Here is a 25,661-nt window from a genome sequence, read left to right as displayed (position 1 = left end):
CCTAATTCAAATAGATACCGATGAAAGACGTCGCGTGGCGATCACAGCTCCGACAAACTTATATTTATCATCCCAAAAAAAGTAATTTGAACTCTATCACTCAGACCATAGAGCATATCTTCAATTTTATCGAGTCTTTTGGTAAATGTGTCCCGATTGTGTGGCAACTGGCAGCCACGCGGCCAGCAGTCGTCCCATAGATAACAAATACTTTAGTCAAATAATTACGTTGTTTGATTTTATGGTCTATGGTACTTAGGCAAACATATGGTCGCGCGCGTGGGAGATTGCGGAGACCGCGCTTCGATGACGGTTGGTGATTTTTTAATGGTGGCATTGGAGTGGTATTAGGGATTAATTAATTGTCTATGAGTTGGCAAATTTGGAACTAACTACTTAACAATGTTGGAAATTAATTTGTCAAAGTAAAAATGTCAAAAATTTGTCGTCAATTAAATTTATTTTTTTATTGTGGCTTAATCGTTGAGAGATGATTTTGGCAAGTTCAAAGTAGGGAAAGACACGATAAAATTTGTGTTGAGCGAGAAATAAAATGCTCAAGATATCGCGGGGTCATCCCGTATGTGTCGAAGAAGGCCACCGCGGGTTTTGGTTGGTATGCTGGTGCAGGGACTTGGTCCAATGCTCGCTCGGATGATGCAATACTCGGGAGTATGTGTATGTATGTATATGTGTCGACATTGGGCCGTAAGACCGGTGCAACTGGTGACGGCGGCACCCCCAAAGTGATAAGAAAAAAATAGTAATCCTTAGGTCCTCAGGAATCATGTTATATTAAAGTCATATGTCAATATTTGAACCGTATTTTTCGATGAAGAAACACACGTGATTATTTTTTACTCAAATGACAATGTTACGTCAAAAGAGAACAGATTGGAAATGTAAAACCTGTTACCTCTTTCGCGATAGTGACGTGTGTTTACATATTACATAAATAAAGTAATATTCGTACGCTTGGTCCTTTTCTGAAAATGACAGTCGGTTTCAAATAGGCCGGCAAAATTGTATCAACTAGTGACGGACAGCCATCACTCTATCTCGACCCCGCTTGCCATCAAATGCATTAGGTCATTCCCATTTGGCCATTCCCATATAAGGAATGCCATCAAATGGAGTAGGTCATTCCCATTTGGCCATTCCCATATAAGGAACCGCAACAGGGCTTTTAAATTTAGAATATTAGCGTAGATATTAAGTACTTGATGGAATATTTCCGAATGGAATACTAACATCATTAAATTAATAAATAGTTCCAATAATTACAGACACAGTAATTAAAACCGCATTCAAATTATATCCAAAATGTTACGGACTAAATGCAAGCTTTATGTATTTAGTTTTGGCAATTTACTAGGCTTATGAATTAATTATAATAATACCAGGCTTGTATTTTATGCTATCTCATTGGCGTGGGCCTCCTTGACTATTAAATGGGTGTAGGACTTCATCACACCGGCTTAATGCGTGTTGGGAGACTTGACATCTTCGAATTATTAGGTTTGTAAGTTTTCTCAAGATGTTTTTTTGTAACGCTAAAGCAATATTTTGCTAAGAATGAATCACTGCTACTCAACTAGGTACGCAGGAGATATTATAGAGCACAAGTGTGTGCGCAATGCACAGGAGCAATCTCTGTTCTTTACTCTCATAGTCTGGTGAGATGATAATCCAACATGACTGGAGACAGATGAGGCGCAGGACCAAAGGGTTTATGTGCTTTCCGAGGTACGGCGGTATCACTCTACCAACTTCCTGACTCCGAGCTGCGACTGAGTAATGTCAACGAGTCACAATTATTTTTGACCGAGGATTCGAATCCAGGACCTCAGCGCTGTAGTCGTACGCGTACCACGTACGCTTTACAACTACGCCACTGAGTCAACTTTACAGGGTACAGAAGTAACTTCGGAAAACTTAGAGGTGTCTCCGTATTCGCGCCTTGGGTTTTGAACTTGCCACATCAATCTTTACAGCCAGTTTCATTCCCAACTAGGCTATCGCTGCGACAAAGATATTTATTTTTTTTATATACGGTAGAGTGACCCCACAGCACCTGATGGTAAGTGGAGTGTGGTCCAATAGAATGTCGACTGACGAGAGATGATTAATCCGCGGCACAATAACGTCTAAATTATATGCAAGGCGTCTACTCGCGAAATCGATATTCGATATATCGTGCCATTTGTCGTGTCGAAGCTTACTCTCAGTGACATCGTTTTTAATATCGTAACGATCATTGATCGAACGAAAGAGATTCGACATTGTCGAATTTAAACCTCCTCTTAACGGTCACTGTCAGTGACGAAGATTTGCATTTCACATCATCGCATCTGTCATATTTACGATAATCCCAACGAGAACTCTTACGCTGTCGTCGGCATTATCGTAGCGTATTGTATTTCAGATTGTGGAATTAATAACTGGTAATTGGGTATTTACAATCAGTTCTAATGCAATTGCGAGGTTTTTATTTACCTTAAAAGCTCACGGGGACGAAAATATGGCCCATCGCAGAAGGAAGACATTTCGATATTGCGTTACTGAAAGAAACCACACTTACCTTTTTAAAAACTAATACTTTACTATTAGTTGCTTTCTCCAGGGATGTAAAATAGAAAGGTTTCGTTCAAAATATTAATCGATACAAAGTAATCTTACTTTTAAACGCCTAATGCCTCTCCTAGTATTCTAAGAAAATTCGTCGCAGCGGTAACATCACACTACCAGAAACCACCACGTTAGAAACATATTAGCACTAAACTATAAAGTGATAAAAAAATCAGAAAAGAAAAACCAGGATTTTGGTGAAAATATTTATTATCATGGACAATTTTTGGCATAATGTTAGCAGGTAAAGACGAGTGTGGTTTAATTTATTAACGCAATATCAACATCGCATCGTATCTCACTTCATCTCATCAGCCTACGACTGTCCACTGCTGAACATAGGCCTCCCCTAGAGCACGCCACGTTGCTCGGTCCTCCGCTCTCCTCATCCAGCGTCCACCGGCGATCGCATCGTATATTACATCGTAATATGTAACATTATTTATTCAGGTTTCATTCAATATATGACACAAATGTCCATAGCATTAGCTCCTTCAAATATTTGCTAAATATCAAACAAGGTGTACAACAAGAATGCCAAAGATACAACTTAGATATTCAGAAATACCAAACTCAAAACAAGAGTAACAACGCTTCTGTTTCAATTTAGTACAATTAAATTCGAACAAGTCTCGTTGCTATTGACGCGAACTTTATATATTAAAGCTTTGCAAGTTTGGTGCACACAATACGAGTACAAAAGGAATTAATTGCATTCTTATTCGAAACATGTTGAGAGAAACAGTAAGATACAATTCTTTTATTAAGGAAATTTTTTTAATCATGAAATATAAGTTTAAGAATATAATAATATCAGTCTTGTGTTATATACTGACTTGCTGCTAGGCACGGGCTTCCTCTACTACTGAGAGGGATTAGGCCTTATTCCATCACGCTGGCCTCACGATTGGAAGACTTTAAAAACCACAGAATTCTTTAAAAAAACTTGTCAAGTATGCAGCTTTCTTTACGATTTTTTCTTCACCCTTAAAGCAAGCGATAATTTACAAAGAATACTGACATAACTTTAGAAAAGTCAGAGGTGCAATCCCATGGTTTTTAAACCTGCGGACATTCGTCTCGGCAGTCAGTTCCACTTCCAATTATCTATCCATCACCGATATTAAAATAAGATGCGATTCCAAGCCGATGTAAGAATACAATTGTTTCAGTTTTATATTCAGTCAGGTTAATTATTATTAGTTGATTAAAAAATCAGCCCTATGATTAATGCGTCAAAAATATTTTTTGTTTCTTTTTTTATATTATTTGTCAAGGAGATAACCTAAATCCTGAATTAGGTATCTGAGACTTTAGTATGAACGAACTTATGAGAAGAAATTGGCACAAAAAGAACTATATGAGTCTGACATTGAACTTACCTATTACTAAAGACTTATTCGCACATTACCAAGCAATTAAAAAATATCCATTCTTCTGGCCGGACTTGTGGCCAAAACAGCTAAACAGAATTTGAGAAGATATTAATTAGCCAGTAAAGAATTTTCACGTATTTTAGGCTACATTTTATCCCCGCTTCAGAGCAGAGCTATAGACAAAATTATTTACAGCGTCGCTCCACAATTTACATACATTCCGCTTTATTTCGTTGCGGTATAGTTGTTAATTTTACTAAACAACTAGCAACCTAGGTCACCTGTACATGCCAGTGTTTGCCTAGCACTTGAAATTCAGTTTGGGTGCGGCCGATTTTGGATGTTGAAACTTCGAGTAACGGAGTTCAGTCTGTCTGGGACAAATTCGTCAGTTTATGTTACATCTTACATATACTGTGTCATTTTGACATTGCGTTATTAAATGAAATTGCGTCCTGTAAAAAATTCAAAGCTCATGTAACATTTCAATGGGCTAAGCATGCAGGTTGTTGAAAGCTGTTCCTTATTCAAATATCGTGACGCTCTTCCATTGAATTTCAAATCATGATCCTAAAGAAGTTTCACTTCAAACGATCTAAAATCAATATTGCATTGCCTTACCGTTCTCTGTATCTGACATTCGAGAACATAAACTACGCGAAGGCGTCGAATTACCGTCGGAACTGTAATAGGCAAAGTTGAAGTCAGTCCCGGCGTATCTCGCCGCGATCCCGGATGTTAGTATGTCAACTCTAGTTCCTGGTGGTTTTCCCGTACTTCGGGAACACGGGACTCCAGTTTTCCGATACAGGTTTGATAATTAGATTTAACATGAAAATTTTAAGGTGTTATGTGATTGAGTACATAATATGATAAATGAGATATCGCGTGGAAGTATAATTTTTTTGTCACCTCTAATTAGAATGACTATCGGTGTCGTAGTTATATTTAGTTACGACCGTAGTACTGACGTCTCAGGTTCGATCCACAGGTGTGATCCACCGGGCAGTGATTTTAAGCCTTTCTACTCAGTATCAGCCTGGAGTCTGGAATTTGTGCCCGATGTGGGGATAGGCTTGTCAACCTATCACATCATGGGACGGAATATACACATATTTGCGGATTATAGGCGAGTATGTGTAGGTGCGCACGCTCGTGTGTATCTAATTAGGATTTCGATTTTTTTTAAAAGTAGATACTAAAATTTATTGCATCTTAAAAAACACTAACTTCATTGAAATGCATTTGTTTAAATTTTCATTACACAGTAGAGTTCTAATTTTCGAATTCCATTCAATCATTCTTATTGGCTGAACGGCTAAGTATTTTATTGCACTGAGATAGAATTGTCATCGAGATTAGAATGACATTCCTGATAGTAATATCGTATGGTATGCATATCTGTGTCCCCTACCACTTCACGTCGATAATGAAATGTCAAATGACATTCTATTAACAACCCTAGTGTGTGCTTATTAAATTCCAAAATATAATTAACATTGCTCTGAGTAGTTGTAAAATTTTTTGTACTATAATATTTTGAAGACACACTAAAAAAGCTGATTTAAAAAGAATGAAAATTATATTGTTTGATCAATATTAGGTCTCACGTTATGTATGTGTACATATTAAATGTTTGTAAATTTGTAATTTTGATCATTAAAAAGACATATTCATTTGTAAAAGTTTATTATTCTTAACAAGTCTGGTTGCAAAAATATATTCATCTCAAATTCCACTTCCGAAAGACATATAAATTATTATTTACATAGTTAACAATATACAAATTCCACAATTCTTATTACCTAAAATGACACTTTATAATAAATAACTCAGAATCGTATTAAAATTATGAAGTATTTTTTACTTTTGACATTCTCATATCAGAATATTCTTATCAGTGTTTTATTTGGCACTACTTTTTCATTACCTTACTTGTCACAAAAAAAAAATGTCCTTTTTCATTTCTTTACTTCGTAGTTTAAAGTCGATTCTCTTTAGCTTTAGACAAATCAACTGATATCAGTTGCAATAAGTAGTAGACAATACGATCAACAACTTTTGAAAACCTTTGCGTCGCAGTAGAACTTAGCTTTCTGACACTTTTAGTCCATACAGAACACTGTTTTTATGTATTAGGTTATTTCACATTAGTATATGTAATTACTTTAATTACTGTAGTTTGTACTCTATACTCATAAAGTTATGATCCAAAATTAAAGGTACTGCGATAAATTCTGGGCTTCGTAACTAGTGTCATTGTCACTCACAACGTCAATTTGTTCTTGATCATTTTCACAGGATTCAGATCTGTTCTTCGCGCAAGTCTTCGTGCAGCAACACTTTTTCTTCCCCTCGCTTGAGCTCATCGGAGATTCCTCCTTCTTCAACTTCACGCGGCGGTTTTGGAACCAGATTTTCACTTGTTTCTCAGACAGTTTCAGCCTAGAAGCGATCTCGATTCTTCGTAATCTTGATAGATACATGTTCATGGAAAACTCTCTCTCCAGTTCTAATAATTGGGTTCCTGTGAAGGCTGTTCTGATGCGTTTGCTGGAGTCTTCTTTGAGAGGTAAGCGCTTCAGGTCTTTGGAGTACCCCGGGAGTAGTTCCTCAGCGTGTGCAAGCGGTGGACTTGGTGTACCGTTTCTGCTTTCACTGGAAAGCGAGGGCGACCTTTGACCTTGGCTTTTCGATGGTGATGTGGTTTTGTATGGATGGTGAAGATATGGCGACACTGACTTCTTCCTTCTACTCACGAAAGCGTCTTGTTCCTCAGTTTTCAGGTAGTTTTCGAAAGGCCTTAGTTCACTTTGGGCTTCGAAGAACTCCGGTTGACGAGGCAGTTGGTGCAATAACGGATAACGGAACTGCAATTGCTCCAAAAACGGCCTGAATAAATCCGGCGACCGCTGCTGCAGTCCAAGATTCAGCAGATTATTCAAATTCCCCGGATAAGGGTACGGCAGGAACTTCGGCCGCGGGTCCAAGTGCGACCCTATGAGACTATAAGGGTTCAAATCGGGAGACATTTCTGTCTTCTTACAATCCTTCGTGTCACTGATCAACGTGTCAACTAGAAACGATCGAGACATGTTCGCGGAGTGGTCGCTGCGGCGTCACCTACCGAACTGGTGAGCCAGGGTGTGCTCCCGCGAATGTAACAATTACAAAAAACTACCCCCACTTAGTGCACCCCATTGTAAATAAACACAATGGGTCTCACTCGAAGCGTTTCGGCAATTATTTGGCCCGTCCCACCCTTTTGTCGGCGTGCCATCAACCCCTCTGATAGTTGGTTAAAAAAACTACTATTGTTATGAACGAAGCATTTTAGTAGCTATGAATAATTTTGTATGGGACGCTAACATCCCTAATATCTATCTCATTAAAATCAATTTGGTTACTGTTTTTGATTCATGCGATATTGAAACGGTTTCTGTAGCTTTTATGGTTTGAAATATATGGTATTGATCATGATGTAGGCAGATATGTTTTATTTTCAACAAGGTTACTGTTCCATAGTGTTGGTAAACTGTGTTGTAGGTTGTACTATATGAAATACTGTTTACGTGAACGAATTAGACTCTCAGGTAAGTCACGTGTTTCAAGTCGAAAGTGACATAACACACACACTCACGTACTTTATCTTTAAGAGGTAGGCAGAGTTGCAACTAGTGTATCCGCCGAGTGTACTCCGTCGCATGATGTGATAGGAGGTAAGGCTATCGCCATAGTGGGCGTAAATTCTAGACACGGGGCTGATACTGAATAGAAAAACTCATATCACTTTGCCCGACCCGGAGATCAAACCCGAGACCTCAGCACTGCAATCGTACACTAATATAACACAAGGCAGTCACATACATTTTGCTCAAACTCAGTACTTCATCTGAACTAGACTATAAAATAGTATAATATAATATTTTCAAGAGAAAATTTACAATATTCCATGCTTGAAGATAATTGAATTTACTAAGTATTCTCATAATGCCTTGTACATAGTCTACTTGATACGAGCTAAATAATAAATATTATGACTAGTTATTAAATTTGTTATACTTTAGAAAAATAATGAGACATTCCATAGAACTTATTGTAGAATATGATTATATAAAAATAACATCTTAACTTCTTAACTTTAAATGCGAAATTATATTGTCGCCAGGTTAAAATGTAGTAATTTATATAAAGCATTTACATTTGATAGAAACATAATTGCGCAGAATATTGTGTACAGAAAGTGATTGATTTTCTGTAAATGTAGTGTTGTTTAGTTTAGTCGACACAATTATGCCGGCCTGGAACCATATACACAGACTGATCTCGGAACGCGACACACTTCGTGGGCCACCGTGGCGGGTTTTAAAACCTTGTGTACGGTGATCGCTATCCAGACGGATATAAAATATATCCTACTATCCACAAAGCAAGCAAGATTAACGTTCCCTAATATCTATTTACGTCCGCTTCAAAGCCAAAAACTTAGAAATTGGTGTTCATATTTCATTATCTTCAACCAAGTTGCAAACTTTCTTAGCCCTGTAATTTCAGTGAAATCTTTTAAACTGCCAAAACTCCCAACCGAACTATATTAATTAAATATGTATACTCTGTAATATAGACCTTATGCTTTTACAAGCCCTTCGGAGGGTGTGGAGGCCACGCCCTACGAAATCTGGTACCTTTAGATGCTAAACTAGTTATAGAATGAAAAGGGACGCTAATAATATTTGGTAGCCTTATAATTGTGCGTGTATTTGTTATTAGGCTGTCATATTTAATTTGTTACTTCGAGCTCCCTTTTTGAAGTTATTTTAGCGTGATATACGAAATTGTAATGTTATTTTCTTTTTAACTGTGTGCATGCATACGTCAGTTTTTTAAATACAATGTAGCTGTTATTTTAATATAATATTTTTTTAGTAATACTTAGAGCTTTAAATTACATACGTTACAAACAAACAAGAAATCTTACAAAGTATTATTACTAACTATGTGTTGCTCGCGGCTTCATCTACACTAACAAACCTTCCTGCTGCAAAAGTACTAAAATCATTGTGGAAATCCATAGCTCTATCTGTACTTCGCCAGTGCCATCGATTTAAAAAATCAGATAAAATCTTCAATTATCTTCTACAGGAGCAAGTTATCGGAATAAAAAATACCCTATGTGTTAATCTAGGCCATGCTTTATTTGTGTCCCAAATTACATCCAAATCCGTTCAGCTGTTTCTGAATTTGCTTCTAACAAAAATCCAACCATAACATGGACGCGGGCTGCTTAAGAATGGGATGGTTGGCGTTCACTTGGGGAGGTCTACGTTTAGCAGTAAACTGATACAGGCCGATTGATTGATTGAAACATCCACCATAGAAAAAAAATATAGTATTAAAATATTAGTAATATGTAAGAAAAGTGTATTTATAAAATTCTTCCTATATTTTCCAATATGAATTGATTTATATTGAATGTTTTAATTTAATTATTATGCAAACATTTCGCAAATTAATCGCCGTTTGAAATAATAATTTTGTTATTCCAATTGCAATTATTCGCGTCCACTAATAACCAGATTTAGCGCTTTGGTTTGAGCCAATTAATTAGTAATTGCAATTTCATATAATGCTATGTTATATTTATTTATTATTTAGGATGTAGTAGACGATGCCCAGTAACAAAACAAACAACAAAACATACAAATTTGTCTAAATTATGTGCTCCGTAAGTAGAAAACCATAGCTTATATTACTATATGGTTTATAACAGAGTTTATTTATCTAATTCATGTTATTAAGCAGTCCATAGTTTTTAAAAGTGTATGTATTGTTAAGTAAAAATCTTATGAACAGATACTGATGTGATATTTATACAATATTATAAAAGAAAGCCAATTAAGCTGTAGATTCTGACGAGTAAATCGTTAAAATCTACAGTTATTCTTTTTACATGCAAGTATTTGGCACTAATTGATCTGTTTCTGAAAATTCGGTACTTTAAGCCAATTTTATCCTGCGGGCAGCATTTTTCGCTGGCGGAGTAGAGTTCAGGAGGTTAGCATGTTTATATAATAAAGTAACCCAGTCAATATTTCGCTAGTTATTGTCCAATGTAAATTTTTACTTATGTTTGATAAAAATATATATTTTAAATTTTCATGTTGGTAAAAATTTGAAATTACAATATATCATGTTTTGGCTGGGTTACTATTACAAGGTCCTATGTCTATTTTTACTTGTGTTAGAAAAAAATAGATTTTATATTTTTATGGTAAAAATTGGAAACAACAATATATCATGTTTCTGCCTTTATTTTCCTTTTTGCATTATGAGAATTGTGACTATAAAAAACGTAGAATAATATATAATTGAATTTGTGCAAATGCGATAGCAAAGAACATCATAATATCAAACCAGCGAATGATATTTCTCGAGTAGACAGGTGCTGGAGTGGAGACCGCGATTAGGTAGACGTAGTATGGGACTGCATGGGAATGCAGCTCGATGGACCGACGACTTGAAAAATGCGGCGGGTAGTGGATGGACGCGGTCTGCTTAAGACGGTTGGTTGGTGCTCACTTGGGGAGGCCTACGTTCAGCAGTGGACGGAGACAGGCGGATTGATTGAATTTTATTTCATTAATTTGACACACTAATTAAAATCATAAAGTACTAACCAATTAAAACGTATATTATTTTGAAAATAAAAGTATTTAACGGATTTTTTCGCGGTTTTTATATTATTATTTTCTCCCGACGTTTCGAAGACTTTGCAGCCTTCATGGTCACGGGGGGGACATATATTATTTACTGGTGACTGATACTTCAAGCGATATCAACCCCTTTCACATGATGGGCAAACAAGCCGACCTCTGTTTAGATAAATTCGATAAATTCAATTCATAAGCATCAACAAAAACGTTGCCGCCATTTTTTGCGGGCGATCCGTATCAAGATATCACATAAAGGCTTTGGCTATCAACATCGCAAGCCTTTGTGTCTTTGTTGCCAAATCTGACGAAAAGTCCCGAGGTCACGAAGCAGAAACGACTGACAACCGACAATAACAATTTACAACAAACATTGGTTTTGCAAAGCCGGTAAATAAAGGGTTCTTTTGGCCAGGTGTAGCGATTATCCCAAAGGGGTAGACAGAGGTGCAACTAGTGAACTTTACCATGTACATCCGGTCCCATTATGTAACGCAGGGCAAGCCTAGCGTACTCTCAATCACTATTTCCAGAATCTGGACTAATATTGATCAGAAACCAATATCCATTTCCCGACTGGGGTGGTGTAGCAATGGTGTTTGCATAAAAATAATACTGTAACTTTTTAATAATATAATACATTACTGTGTTGCGCGAAGTCCCGTCGCGAGCAAGACTTTTTCTAGAATAAAAAACCTACTGCACTCGCCTGAGAATTGGGATAAGTAGTAGTTTATGTTAATTTAGGGTTTGGTTTACTTTTACACAAATATCTAAAACCATTCTGCAATTTATGAGCTTTGTTTTACCAAGAATGAAACGTATTCGTGCTTTGTGGGCAAAATATTTCTGCGAACGCGATGCAAACACACCAATTAGCAATATGGAATTTTATGTTTGGTGTTTTAAAAAGAAATGAACTGGGCTGTGTTATTGGAATTATTTCCGATATTGCAAGACTGGATAGCGATTGTATTATGCTATGTATTTTATGATGAAATATATACACTTTAATGATTTCGAAGAGTTACCTTGGAGACAGGTCGTCTAATAATGGAGGAACGCAACGTCTCTCGTTGGTTGACGTTATAATAATTATAAAGATTGTATTTTTAACAGATACTAAGTCGGCATTTTAAATACGCAATAAGGACTCGGATCGTGTAGCATTTTGTAATCTTGGCAGAGCAAATTTAATGCACTTATTCGATGCTAAGTAACTGTAATATAGTGTCGAACATGGCGAAGGAGCGAATGACATCGCGACGTTTCATAGTCCCTACTAGCAGGACTCATGTTGGGCTGTCTTACTTAACTAAGAGTGAATCGGTTGACCCCGTGGATGGCAGTCAGTTAATAATGGCTTGGCAACTTAAATACAATTAAATTTTAAATCGTAACAAATACGCAAAGGAATCCAATCAAAAGCCAAACGGAAATGAGCGTAGAAAAGTTATTTAATGACCACCTGTCCTTTTGTGAAACAGGTCCCAAAATGGCGGCCGTTCTGCGAAGTGGACAATACTGACGCCTCCGAGTCTGCGCGCTACAGGTATCACTTGTTCATTCATACATACGTTCATTCATAAGTTCGTTACGGTGAATGAAATATCGATACTATTGTCCTTTCAATCCATTGTACGGTTCGAAGACGCTTGTTTGTGGGGCCGAGGTTACTTGAATATTTTTCAAGCGAATTTCAACGGTATCACATTGGTGTAGGTTTGAAATTTGTGTGTAGATAATGTATAATTGGAGTCATAATTCGCAAGCACTTTTGAAAGCGACAACAATTGTATTCTTTGCGGAGTTGTAAAATTTTTAAGTTCATTAAAAGTTACAATAAAGTTTTGGTGATGTTTAATTGTCGCTTTGTCGCGTAATAGATTCGGGTGCGAGATCCATAATGGTGTAGATTTGTAAGCCGATAAGAGTTTTATAGTTGAATGGAGTGGCATTTTTAATTTTATTGATGGTTTTAAGTAGTGTTGTTGTTGAAAATTATCGTTATATTAGGCACGAAATTTATTTAAATTGGGATAACTCTGAATTATATGTAAATGAGAAGTGACTGCCTTGGTGGCGTAGTTGTACTGCATGCGCGGTAAGACAGCGCTCTGAGGCCCTGAGTTCGAATCCTGGGTCGGGCAAAGTGATATTTGAGTTTTTCGGCTTAGTATCAGCCCAGAGTCTGGAATTTGTGCCCGATATGGCGATAGGCTCGCCCCCTGTCACATCATGGGACGGAACACACTTGGCGAAAAGTGGGTGTCCTGGTTGCGCCTCTGCATACCTCTACGGGGATAAATGCGTGATGTTGTGTGTGTGTGTGTAAATTAGAAGTAACCTTCTAAGAAAAAAGGCTTGAGTTGTTAAGTAAAGTGTTCCGTTTACTCTAATACTAGCTATTAATATAGTTGTATACGTATTTAATAGCAGCTACACACGGCAACGATATATCGTACCGATGTATCTGTGCGACTGCACAAACAAACAAACGGACTCGTTTGCACAGTTTTATCGAACATGTGTATGACGTGAACTGACTGACGCAGATTTCGATGACGCGTCGAGAATATAAGACTGCCCGATATATCTGTGCAAACTCGAATCGGTATGATATATCGTTGAGTGAACAGCGGGCATGAGTTTCATAATTGTTTATAATTAATTACGAATGGTTTTCCTATATAATGCCCATAGTCTAGCGTTGGAGTGGAGACGTCTTGAAACGTAGCGTGGGACGCCCGCTGGCCAGACGGTGGGCCGACTTCCACAAGAGGGCCGGCAACGACTGGATGCATAAAGCAGCAGATCGGGTACTGTGAAGTACCTTGGGAGAGGCCTGTGTCCAGCAAAGGGCTGATGATGATGATGTGATGAGCTTTATGATCGTCTTAATATCAAAAAAAACTTGCATAAGTTTGTTGAGATACTGTCATATGACATATAATATCATACTGTCATATAAAAACAATGTTCTTTATTTTTTATACCAGAATACATGAAAAATCTTCCTATGAAGCTGGGATACAAATTTCTCGTTTTCTGACTAGACTTTAGAGTCTAAAATATCTAGAAAGATGTCATTTCTTTGTCTAGTTCTGCTGTTATGCGCCCATGTGCAAACATTGTTGATGGATATAAAAATCGGTGAAGTTATAGGACGTATCACATGTCTGCCATTTTATTCATGACACGAGTTGATTGCTCGCTTGGCAGTAAACACTTAGCATGGTATGACTGCATTATATTGGCACGGCGAAGCTCTTTTTATCTTAAAATATGTTAATTCCAATATGCTCTGCCAAAGTAATTACCATCAACTATAATGTCCTATAGAATTCACCAGAGATATTACATTACACAAAAACAAAACAAACATTACGCCTTTATTTACGAAGGAGTAGGCAGAGGCACGACCAGAGCATCCGCTTTTAGCCAAGTGTGTTTCGTTCCATAATGTGATAGGGGGCGAGCCTCTTGCTGCATCGGACACATTCCACGCTCCGGGCTTATTATGCTGAGAATAGCCTGACATTACCTTGTCCGTTTCAGGAGGCATAAGTACATACATAACATCACGCATTTTATCCCCGAAGGGGTATGCAGAGGCGCAACTAGGGCACCCACTTTTCGCCAAGTATGTTCCGTCCCATGATGTGATAGGGGGCGAGCCTATCGCCATATCGGGCACAAATTCCAGACTCCGGGCTGATACTGAGCAGAAAAACCCAAATATCACTTTGCCCGACCCGGGATTCGAACCCAGGACCTCAGAGCGCTATTGTACCGGACATGCAATACAACTAAGTCACCGAGGCAGTCATAAGTCAGGAGGCATAAGTCATGACATTAAAATAGGTCAAAACACATTTCTAAATCCAAGTGACTCAATCATCCGTAAGGGCCGCGCTAAAAGCCAATCAAGCATTTTTCAAACACATTTTTTCTGACTTCATAAAAGTTAATTTACCTTTTAAAATATAAAACGAGGGGTTGATTTTGTGAAAAAAAAAAGTAAAGTCACCCGTTAACGTGGAGTTACATCAAAGCGCGAAATTAATGGACTCGAGTGGCTCGTGCCGATAAAGCTAGGTAAGTACGATTTTAAAAAAAAAAGTTTTACGCAGAATTGAGTTTTATTCTGATAGGATTTACGTTTCATTTTGTTGCTTTATTTTTATTTTTTAATGTATGTTTGTTGCGGGCTACGTAATTGTTTCGGTTTGTAAATAGGGTCCATTTTAAGGTTATAGTGCAGTAGAAAAAAAGCTTAGTCCATTGTACTCCCAGCACAAGACAAATATCATGCTGCTGCGTGTAACTGATTTTTTAAGTAAACATTTTAATTCCTAACCATACTGCAGGTAATAGAAAAGTAAGGCAATACGTTTCATTTTATATCGACTTAGCAATATCATTATAGTTAATTATACATTATATCTCAATTACTCGGGTAATGAATAATCAATATTATGTGGTCCAATCGTGACTATTGGGTGTACAAATCGTATTTTATAGTAAAAAATAGACATTAATTAATTTATTTAATAATTAATATTTAATAATAATATATCTAAAGTTATCTAACAATGCTTTATGTATTTATCTTTTTAAAATTGGCATAAATTGATACTAACTTCATTATTTGTTATATTGTTCTCAGGTATGTGGTACTAATCTATGTGAAAAGGTACGAGATCTCTTTCTCACCGAATATCGCAACTTTTCTAATGAAATTATTTGTATACTTCGACATTGGCTAAATCGAAAACTACGCGGGACGTTATAATTATAAAAAGAAGTTTTATTTTACATTTTCAAATCACTTTTCTTGTTTCGAACTTTTCCCGATCCTTTGAGGTTAGTTTTCTTTGTTGCGTCACTCTGTACAGGAAACGAAGATTACTTTTTGCGAACTCGGCTTGGTAATTGGGAGTTTCGTTGCATAATTAAGAGGCGGTCCCCTGGACTTCTGAAGTTGGCCGTCTTGAGGCAAAGCTATATTAGAAAATATTATAGATTGCTTCCTAGTAGCAAGTCTTACTAATATAAAATATAGGGATATACAAGCAAGGACTGCTGTTTTCCCACTGCAACTGATGGTAAGTGGATTGGGGTCCAATAGAAAGTCGACTGATGGGAGATTACCCATCGGTATATTCATCATCATATTTATCTTTAGCCCGTTTCTTATTTTTACTAACCAACGTCTATTTTTATTTTCGCGAAATATCCAAAACAACTGAACTGTACGCAAACGATCTTGTTTCAATACGCAAGTAAACCCACATCTCTCACAACAAACATTTGAAATCGAATTTACGAACGGGCTTGTTATATTTACAGAAACAAACACCTACCCAATTTTTTATTTTGTTTGTACTTGGTTTATGAAAATTGCAGACTAGAAAGTGTTTTCTTAATTTAAGTTGATTGTATTTTTTATACACACGAATGTTATTACTCTAGACGTATTAAAATAATTATTGGTAATACATACAACTATAAGCAGCGACTAACAACCACACGATACCCAGTGTTACGGGTTTTGTCCTAAGATCACTCATCACTCAATGCATCTATCCCATAACATATAACATTTAATATACCAATTCAATTGTGCATGAGAACAATTAAAAAAAAATCGTACCAAAAATAAAATTACCCAGTTACAAAACTTTATAACCTACACCCGTCCAAAGTTAATAAAGCTTTTTAATGCTTTTAAACTGCAACCAGAGGGTGCACGTGTGTCGGCCAGGACGGGCCTCTGCCAAATTATCTGCAAGGGTTACTCTGTTTACATATAAATTATTTTCATTATAAAATAATGGGGTTGATATTTAACATTAATTCTAAACTAGCAGACTTTACTGTGAAAGAAGGAAAAAATATAGCTACATTTAAATTTGCAACAGAAGTTGAGAAAAAGCTGAGATTTGAATTAAAAATGCAATTTTGCTATATTTGCGCTTGGTAATCTTTTTTCCTGGGGCAAATTTACGCCCTGTTTCTTTCTTCGTCTAAAGATTGTAATCCACATAATTACTGACTACTGTAGACTTGACACACTTTACCTCTGATTGTGAAGAACAACGAATTTCCTTTAACGCTGTAATAATCAAGGTTCCAGCTATTGTTGCTATTTTGAACGAACAGTGGTGTGAGTCGGGGCACCCTCACAAATATCAATTTGTCATATAGGCCCTGTTTCATATTGTTCAAGTAATTTCAATAATTTTAAGGTATTAGACAGTGCAAATTGTACTCTTTTTTATCATCTATTTAGGAGATTGACCTTAATATTTCATCGCTCTATATTATATTAGATGATTGGCGTGTACTCAGACATTGTGGAACACCCCTTGAGATATATATTGCTCCACTGTTGGGCATGGACTTCCTCTACTATCCAGAGCGTCTAGGCCTTAGTCCACTACGCTGGCCTAGTGCGGATTGGTAGACTTCACATACCTTCAACATTTTTTGAGAATTTCTCAGGTATGCTGGATTTCTCACGATGTTTTCCTTCACCGTGAAAGCAAACGACAATTTACAAAGTTTACACACATAACTTTGGAAAAGTCAGATGTGCTTGCCCTTGGGTTTTGGGCCTGCAAACATGCGTCTAAGCAGTCCATTCCACTCCCAACTAGGCTATTATTATGTCGCTCCATTCCACAGACCATTAGACGTATAAATTATAGGAAATACAAACTTCGTTCTTCATTCCAAAGCACCGCAGCGACATTACTTTCATTGTCTGAATTATAACCATCTGATTTACTTCACAGTTAAAGTTTCTAACTGCAATAAAGAATATCAAGAGTTTAATCCTAGGAGTGCAGTTCCCACCGTCCTGGTAGCCTAGAACATTCTACCGTATTACTGTTGTAGCCTGGAATTAGGTTGAGTATTTTAATTTAATTTCAAAAATCTTTCTTTATAAAATTATGACATATTTATTAAATTAAGAAGCACAACCAGTAGTTTAATATTGTAACTAACATTATTATATTAGTATTGTAAATAACAGTAATAATATTGACTATACATAAACCTTTAACATAACACATATTGAATTGGATTATGGATTTGTTCAGGGTTATTTAAGAAAAGAGAATACTTATCATTGCATAAGCAGGCATTTATTGAAGAGCTTGTTGATCCGGATTTTTTTTATATTTCTTTGAATGATAAGACGACCTTCCGTTCGCCTGATGGTAAGCGATACGACTGGACTAATGAAAGCCTTTAATTACAAAGTTTTGTTGGGTATTTCACTGCGATCGCCATTGTGAGACCTAAGATGTTAAGTCTTATTATGTCCAGTAGCTACACTGGCTACAATGCACAAAGGCTGGCGATCTACCGACTTAAACTAGATGTTAAACACTACCAATACTGACCGTTGGATTCCTAAAAAGTCCCCACTCGCTAAATCAGTGCTAAATGAATACGTAATATAACCACATAAGCGGTTCTTTCACGGCCAAGTACTATTGAAGAAGTAATTCCCATGTCAGTTGGAGTGGATTGGCGCATTAATTCTGGTACAATGTCGATTCGTAGTTTCTTAGCGAGTGCTCTTGGGGTTTGACAAATCGCTGCAAAGGGGTCGCCCAGTGGCGCAATTTAAAGGAAGAATAGTCTTTAAAATAGTTGTGTATTTATTTCAGTTAGAACGGATAAACTAATTACACTAATTAAGTTAATCATAACAACATATATCTACAGTAAAATTTTCAGATCAATAATGTACTTAATAACTATATGAAATATCATTAGTTAATTTCATAATAATCCAAACTTTCATACTGGATCACATTCCAATCAGCCGAAAACACGCCAAAATCTGGTACTATTCGTTTTTAACGAACTGTACACATTGAACTGATATAATAATATAATAATAATGGATTGGAGGCCACGAGCTAGCAAGCGCAGCGTCGGACGTCCACCCACGAGACAGATGACCTAATAAAATTCGCAGGAGGGCGCTGCATGCAGGCTGCTTCCAGTAGGTCGATCTGGAAATCTTTGGGAGAGGCCCATGTTCAGCAGTGAATGTCCTGCGGTTTGATGATGAATAACATAATCAGTAACTCATTTAAGAATAAGATTTGCTTACGGTGCCGGTCGTGTTGGATTTTTCATGAATAAAAATACAAATTTGTTTACACTCTTATTGATAAAAATGTACTTGTATGATACTGTAGGATTTGATGTAAAAAATATAGAACCCTTTGAGTGGCGTCACATCCTTCTAACAAACATTTTCACAATTTTATCTGAGGTAATGAGGGGAATATTAGCAAACAGGATAAATTATAAAGAAAAGGCAGTGTACCCTAACTAGGTATAGCGTAAATTCCTAATCAATTCCTAAACGATGTTTATACCTTATCAAGACTGTGCACTTGTATATATTTGTGAAAGAGTAAATCGCTCGTCACTTATCCCACAAACTTCTCACAATAGTTGCGCCACCGCAAAATGCAATCACAAAATACTATTACTATTGTAGTGTTAATACAAGAATCGCCTCCCGACCGGCTTTGTGTCGTTCCGATTTACTTTTTATGTGTAAGCACACTCCACTTTGTCGGGCCCTTTGTTGTTCCGGCTGTTTGGTTAGTTGTACATACAATTGATTGGTTTGAGTTAAATTAATTATTTGATTACTATTGTGAGCTGTATAGATTGTGTAAAAGATATTTTGCAGTTAAAAAGAGACTTGGAAGTGAAAAGAAAAATGCATTTATTTATTCCATACTAGCTGTGCCCGCGACTTCACCCGCATGGAAATCAGTGTCACAACACAACCACGCGTTTCCTTCAGCAGTAATCGTTATATTTCAGTGAATTTACATATAACTGTTATGTACTATTGACCTAAACCTACCTCATTAATTGCAATATCTTTTGGTAAAAACCATACAAAAATCCGTTGAGTAGATTTTGAGAAAATCAATCACATGCAGACAGCTTTTGGGGACTTTGTATTGATTGTATGGATGGTGAAAATCTGTCATTGTACCGCGATCTGGGGTTAGTAAGTGTAAAATAAGTATGTGCATCAACTAAACACGGGCGAGGCAACTATGCTATGGGTGGATGAGTAGCGAAGCCTTTGAAAGCTGTAACATTATTTTTTATATCTGCAGAGTATGCTCTACTATAAAAATTATAAAGTAATTTTAAAGTACTAAAATATTCTTTAAGCTCGCATCCAAACATAATTTTTTCCTTCAAATTTTTAAGGCAAACAAACCTGCAAGCGCTAGTTTCATAATTAAGTTTCATTCGAGTCAACATTTCTTGCATAAACATAAAATACACGACGTCAAGTCCGAAAGACTAAATTAGGTGGCGCACTGAATAAAAAATCTTAATGAAAATGTTTTATAACAAGTTAGGGTGAACGCGTACTGCGATAAGAGAGGTCACGCGATGCTTTTCGTCGTCATAAATACTTAATTATTAAGTTTTCGTTCCTCACAATACTAGAGGAAGCCAGTTCTCTGCAGTGGACAGTATATAATTAATTTTTTAGTAAAATTTAGTTTTGTTTTTTAATTATTTAAACCCGATCCCTGGATAAAATGTTGTTTTTTTGTACTTACTTGTCAGTTGAGAGTTTTTCGTCGTATGTCAATAAATATGCTTCTTATAACGCCTATTTTAATTTTAACTGGTTGAGTAGTTCATTGTCAAATTAACGACTGGTTACTATTACTACCAGAGTGGTGGACTAAGGCCTAATCCTTCTCAGTAGTAGAGGAGGCCCGTACCCAGCAGTGGGACAGTATATCATACAGGGCCGATATTATAAATGCAGTATTTTAAACGCTAAACTGCGATGGTGTACTCTGTATGTCCGTAACAGCTCTACCTTTGCCGCTAAACTGTCTATTTAAAAGATATGTATGTATTTAAAAATATAGAGATACAAATAATGTGCGCTGACCTTTAAGCAAGGCGTTTCAATTGCTCCAAATTATTATAATTAGAGAGTCTTGTAGAGTATTAAGTCTCGGAGTACGTAAGACAGGTTGTCTCTGGCAACGGCCGACACTGGAATAAGGTATAGAATTTTCCACATTTTCACAAATAGTATTCCAGAGTAATGTTTTACGGAGCTTGACTGTTTTATGCGCAGTAAGAAGTCTAGATTATTATAGCGATAAAACGTGGATGGAACGCTAGGGATATCAAGCAATGAAAGATTACTGAGATTTTTAAACAGACAAACTTGGCTCTATTTTATTTAATATCTATAGTTTTATATTGGAACCGTTTGAAGAAAGTATTTAGTATCTACTTGGAAACGATTTCAATCATATTAGAAACGTACCGTCACTGAATAAATTTAAAACAACATATTGCCTTTATACTTTTGTGTTCTTACAACGGATTTACTTAACTAAATTTAACTAGTTATGCAAAAAAAAAATAAACTTAACATTTATATTTGACGTTTTAAATCTGTTCATCAATTTTTGTGGTTATAATAATAATATCAGCCATGTATTATATTATACTGTCTCACTGTTGGGCACGGACCTCCTCTTCTATTGCAAGGGATTAGGCCGTAGTCCACCACGCTGGCCTAGTGAGGATTGGTAGACTTTATACACCCTCAACATTCCTATAAACAAATTCTTAGGTATGCAGATTCCCCCTCCCCATAGGATGAGTATAACGAAAACACATTTATTTTCAATACAACTGTGACTAACAGAACTGGTTGATGCTCTAGTGTGTCGAATCATACATTATAACAAACAACCAACAAATATTATTTGCACGTGTTTTTCACCCTTTCCTAAATATTATACGCGTTAATGTGACATTTCTAGTACGTTAAACTGTCATTCGGTATTTAATTGAAGTCCATTTTTAATCGACTTCAAAAAAGGGAAGGTTTTTAATCCGATGTGTATTTTTTATGTTTGTTATTTCAGAACTTAGTCAAATTAACTGACTTGGAAAGGTATGTTTTTATTTAAAAGGATATACTTCCAAATTAGTTCCACAGTAACGTTTTTAAAATCGGTTTAGTATTTTGTTTTTAAACTGAATCAACTGGAATAAGTGTATAGTCCGAATAAATGAAGTTGCGAATTTCGCTTTCCCTCACTTTTTCAGTGGTGTTTATGTGTAAATTTAGTTTAATCCATTTCTTATTTCATACATAAATATATTATGGAATCACGCTTTTTCCGTTTTCAGGGGTAAGCAGGGGTGTAACACCACGAAACCACGTATCGCTTACGTTATACAATTGCGCCACTGAGCCGGTCTTTGTCTCATTGGTAACAAAAAAAAGGAAAAAAACTTTCTAACGAAAATTAAACCGCCTCAAAACCCACCAAAGACCAAAACACAATTATGTATACAACATAATACAAAAAGAAAAAGACAAATAAAGTAGTGCGCAATCGCATTTGCAGTAATTTTTGTAACGTGCAGTAAAATACATTCAGATTCCAGTCGCAAAGCAAAATATTTAGTTTGGGAAACATCGCTTCGCAGGAGAAATGCACAAAGCAACACTTCTTATTCCTTAAATATCATTGGTGCTACCTATACATAAGAACCTCGCCTACAACCGACAATAAAATACTTAATTTCGGTCTAAAATATTCGATATTGCGAATAAATTCCAAATCTCACAATTAATAACCAACTAAAGGTATAGATAATAAGTTTTTAAATACAATGCACCTAAATGCTTAATAATTGTAACGTGGCCTTTTAAAGTATGTTTTGGGGGTTTACACCGTTCGTAACGAGTCCCCAGGTGTGGCGGGATTCTAAACGAGATTTTTATTTAAATTTGGACTTTTTGCTTTAATAAACTGGTACATTTTGCAAAGTTATTCCTTTAGTTTTGTCTTTAGGGTTTTGGTTTAGCCGTTTGTTTTTCAAAGTATTTATAAGTCTCTACGGAGTTAATGTATTGATAATTTTGGTAATATTTTTATAATTACTAAAGTTATACTGGTATGCTGTTATGACAAAAGAATTTCACGGTTTTATTTTATAACTATAGTAATTTTGAGTCCTTTTTATTATAGCCAGTACTAGCAAAGGTGTAGTCATGTCGTTTTATGTTATCACCATTTTACATATAGACATCTTCATTCCCAAAGGAATCGTAGATGCGAAGCAAATCTTTGAGGAAACGATTGTTCTACAATATATCCCATCCCAGTCTTTGGATTTGGGCTGCTAGTTTTCTCGCCGTATGAAATACAAAGCACAGTTATAATGGTTATTTGTAACACAGCCTTACACACAGTTGGCCCTACATCATCTTCAGCCTTTGGAAGCCCATAGTTGAACCCCCGTTTGAAGATTTCCAGACGAACTTCTTCGAAGGGACCTGCATCTAGAAACTACATGCACATAACATTTTAACCTCTCCCTTTTCTCTCTTCTATCTTCTCTCTTCTCCCCCCTCTCTTCTCTTTAAGGTTTTACATACATATTAGTAATGCAACAATCATTAATTTATCTAATTAAACAAGTCAACCAGCGGCATATTGCTTTGGGGCACAAATTAAATATCTGATGCGTTCCGCTGCGATTCGTTTCGCACACTCGTATCGGTGATATTGTTGTGTCACTGTACGAGGGTGACTGTTATATTTACCGGACTGTTGTTAATAAGTTATGTTTGGATTTTTTACGCAGGCATGATTTTCTAGTATTATATGAAAATTCAAGTGTTATTAAAATTTTATTGGATTTTTTAGTATGTGATTAGAATATCGTATATGTTTTATAGATCCGAGGTTTTAAAAAGTTTGAAATTATTAGGTTATAAAAATGATTTCGTTAATATGTATCTGCATTATTACTGAGCATCGTGGGTTATGATATTTTATCATGATTTGATTTTTTTTATAGCAGCAAGTTAATAATTCGTATGGAGCAGTGAGTAAAAGCATATAATGACAAATTTTAGGATAATTTGTAAGTTAATAACCTAGTTCCAAACACACATATTTTAATCCGTATTATTTTCCTTTAAGCCTCATAGAACACCCATGAATTTAAAAACAAAAATGCCTTAGCATTTATATGAAATTAAGTCAATAAAAATAAAAAAAATAAAACAACCCACAAATGCATTTGTCTCTACTCATTGATGCATATCAAAGGTGTTTACAAAACTTTATTAAGTATACCAAAGTCATATCATCCATAATGCTTTTCCCATCTACATTATAATGGAAAATCGATAGCGCGTTAAATTCATGTATTAATTTTAAATACGGCGCCAAATTGAAATGGCGCCGCTTCCGGTGGCCGCGTGGCCGACGTCACTTCCTGTTGCTTTTGACAGGAAGACGGGAAGCTATTAGCAGTAGTGGAGTATTAATGAAATTGCTATTTTAATGGATTTTCTAAATATTTTATGCTAGAGGGGAGTGTGATTGTTGTATGTGAATTTCGTTTCAAGTGTTAGTTAAATATAATCAAATATTATGAAGACTTTGATGGCAGTCAATTGGACCTTCGAGTAAGTACGTGAACTTGCGGCTGGACAACTTATTCGCCTATGTTTCTGTTTCTTACACATCACACATTTATCCCCGAAGGGGTATGCTGAGGCGCAACCAGGGCACCCATTTTTCGCTAAGGGTGTGCCGTCGTTCGTTCCCCGTTCGAAAGCGCAGGACTAAAGCTCGTATGTCGTTAACTTTAGATGTTCAAAGAGTTACTTGACAATGTCACCTTAATGGTAACCGTCAGATCTCATATAATAATTAAAAAAAAACTAAGTCGGCATTCACGGCCTGCTTTTTTTAGAAACTCGGTTATAAATAAAAAAGAATCGACGTATACCACGTAATCATTTATAAATTCCGTGCGATACAATATCTATATTTCTAATGAATTTTATTTTACACCTGACTTAGAAATAGAAGCCAAGATCACAAGTCTCATAATTGCTTCGCCACTACACCAATGAGGGTATTAATATTTAAGTCGCTTCTCTTAGTTTCTGTGTTCGACATTAAGTTCAAGTTCCTGTGAAATTGCTTGTTCCTAGAGCTGTTCGAGGGAGTCCGTGCTACGATAATAAAATCTTACTGCAAACATAGTCTAAATATAAATTTAAAAGAGTATATTCGAAGTAAACAAATCAGTGTGTTGTACAATGATGAGTGATTATAGTTGTCATAGATAAGTTCAAGCCAAAAATTTCTAATTCAAGAAATAATTTAAAATAGTAACTTTTGGACTGGACAATGGACATATTACTTGGCATATGATAATATATGACAATATTAGCGCTGTATTATATACTATCCCACTGTTGGGCACGAACCTCCTATACTCCTGAGAAGGATTAGGCGTTAGTCCACCACGCTGGCCTAGTGCGGGTTGGTAGACTTTACACACCTTCGAAATTATTATAGAGAACTTCTCAGGTATGCAGGTTTCTTCACGATGTTTTCTTCACCAGTAAAGCAAGCGATAATTCATTAGGAATACACACATAACTAAAAAAAGTAAGAAGTGCGTGCCCTTAAGTCTCGAACCTGCGGACATTTGTCTCAGCAGTTCGTTCCAGTCCCAACTAGGCTATCGCCGCTTCTCTTTTATATATGACATATATAGGTGATTTTTCCAATGTCAAGTCATTCTTGACATTGGCAAAATCACCGATATTCTATTTATATTTACTATCTTACTTCTTGCCTATATTATTATCTTACCCTTACTAATATTATAAATGCGAAAGTTTGTAAAAAATGTCGGATGATTGATATAAGTAAACGCAGAAACAACTGATAAGATCTGGATAAAATTTGGCACATGTGTAGACTATGCCTTAGACAAATAATAGGCTTTTCATTCCGGTAATTTGCTTCCCTGAAATAATGGAATCATTAAAACTGATTTATTAAATAAATGTCGC

The 25,661-nt window shown here is 36.1% G+C and overlaps 1 protein-coding gene across 1 annotated transcript; it reads right to left on the bottom strand.

The window, feature by feature from the left end:
• Positions 1-5,779: 5,779 nt before the first annotated feature.
• Positions 5,780-7,116, bottom strand: LOC115441116 (GS homeobox 1-like). Its single transcript, XM_030165734.2, has one exon. The coding sequence runs from the start codon at positions 7,097-7,099 to the stop codon at positions 6,221-6,223; it is 879 nt and encodes a 292-aa protein (XP_030021594.2). The 5' UTR covers positions 7,100-7,116; the 3' UTR covers positions 5,780-6,220.
• Positions 7,117-25,661: the final 18,545 nt, after the last annotated feature.

The sequence above is a fragment of the Manduca sexta genome, chromosome 19 (assembly GCF_014839805.1).
Source record: "Manduca sexta isolate Smith_Timp_Sample1 chromosome 19, JHU_Msex_v1.0, whole genome shotgun sequence".
In the NCBI taxonomy this organism is placed as follows: Eukaryota; Metazoa; Arthropoda; class Insecta; order Lepidoptera; family Sphingidae; genus Manduca; species Manduca sexta.
Note: the sequence above shows the minus strand (reverse complement) of the source record. Positions and strands in the feature narration are given on the sequence as shown.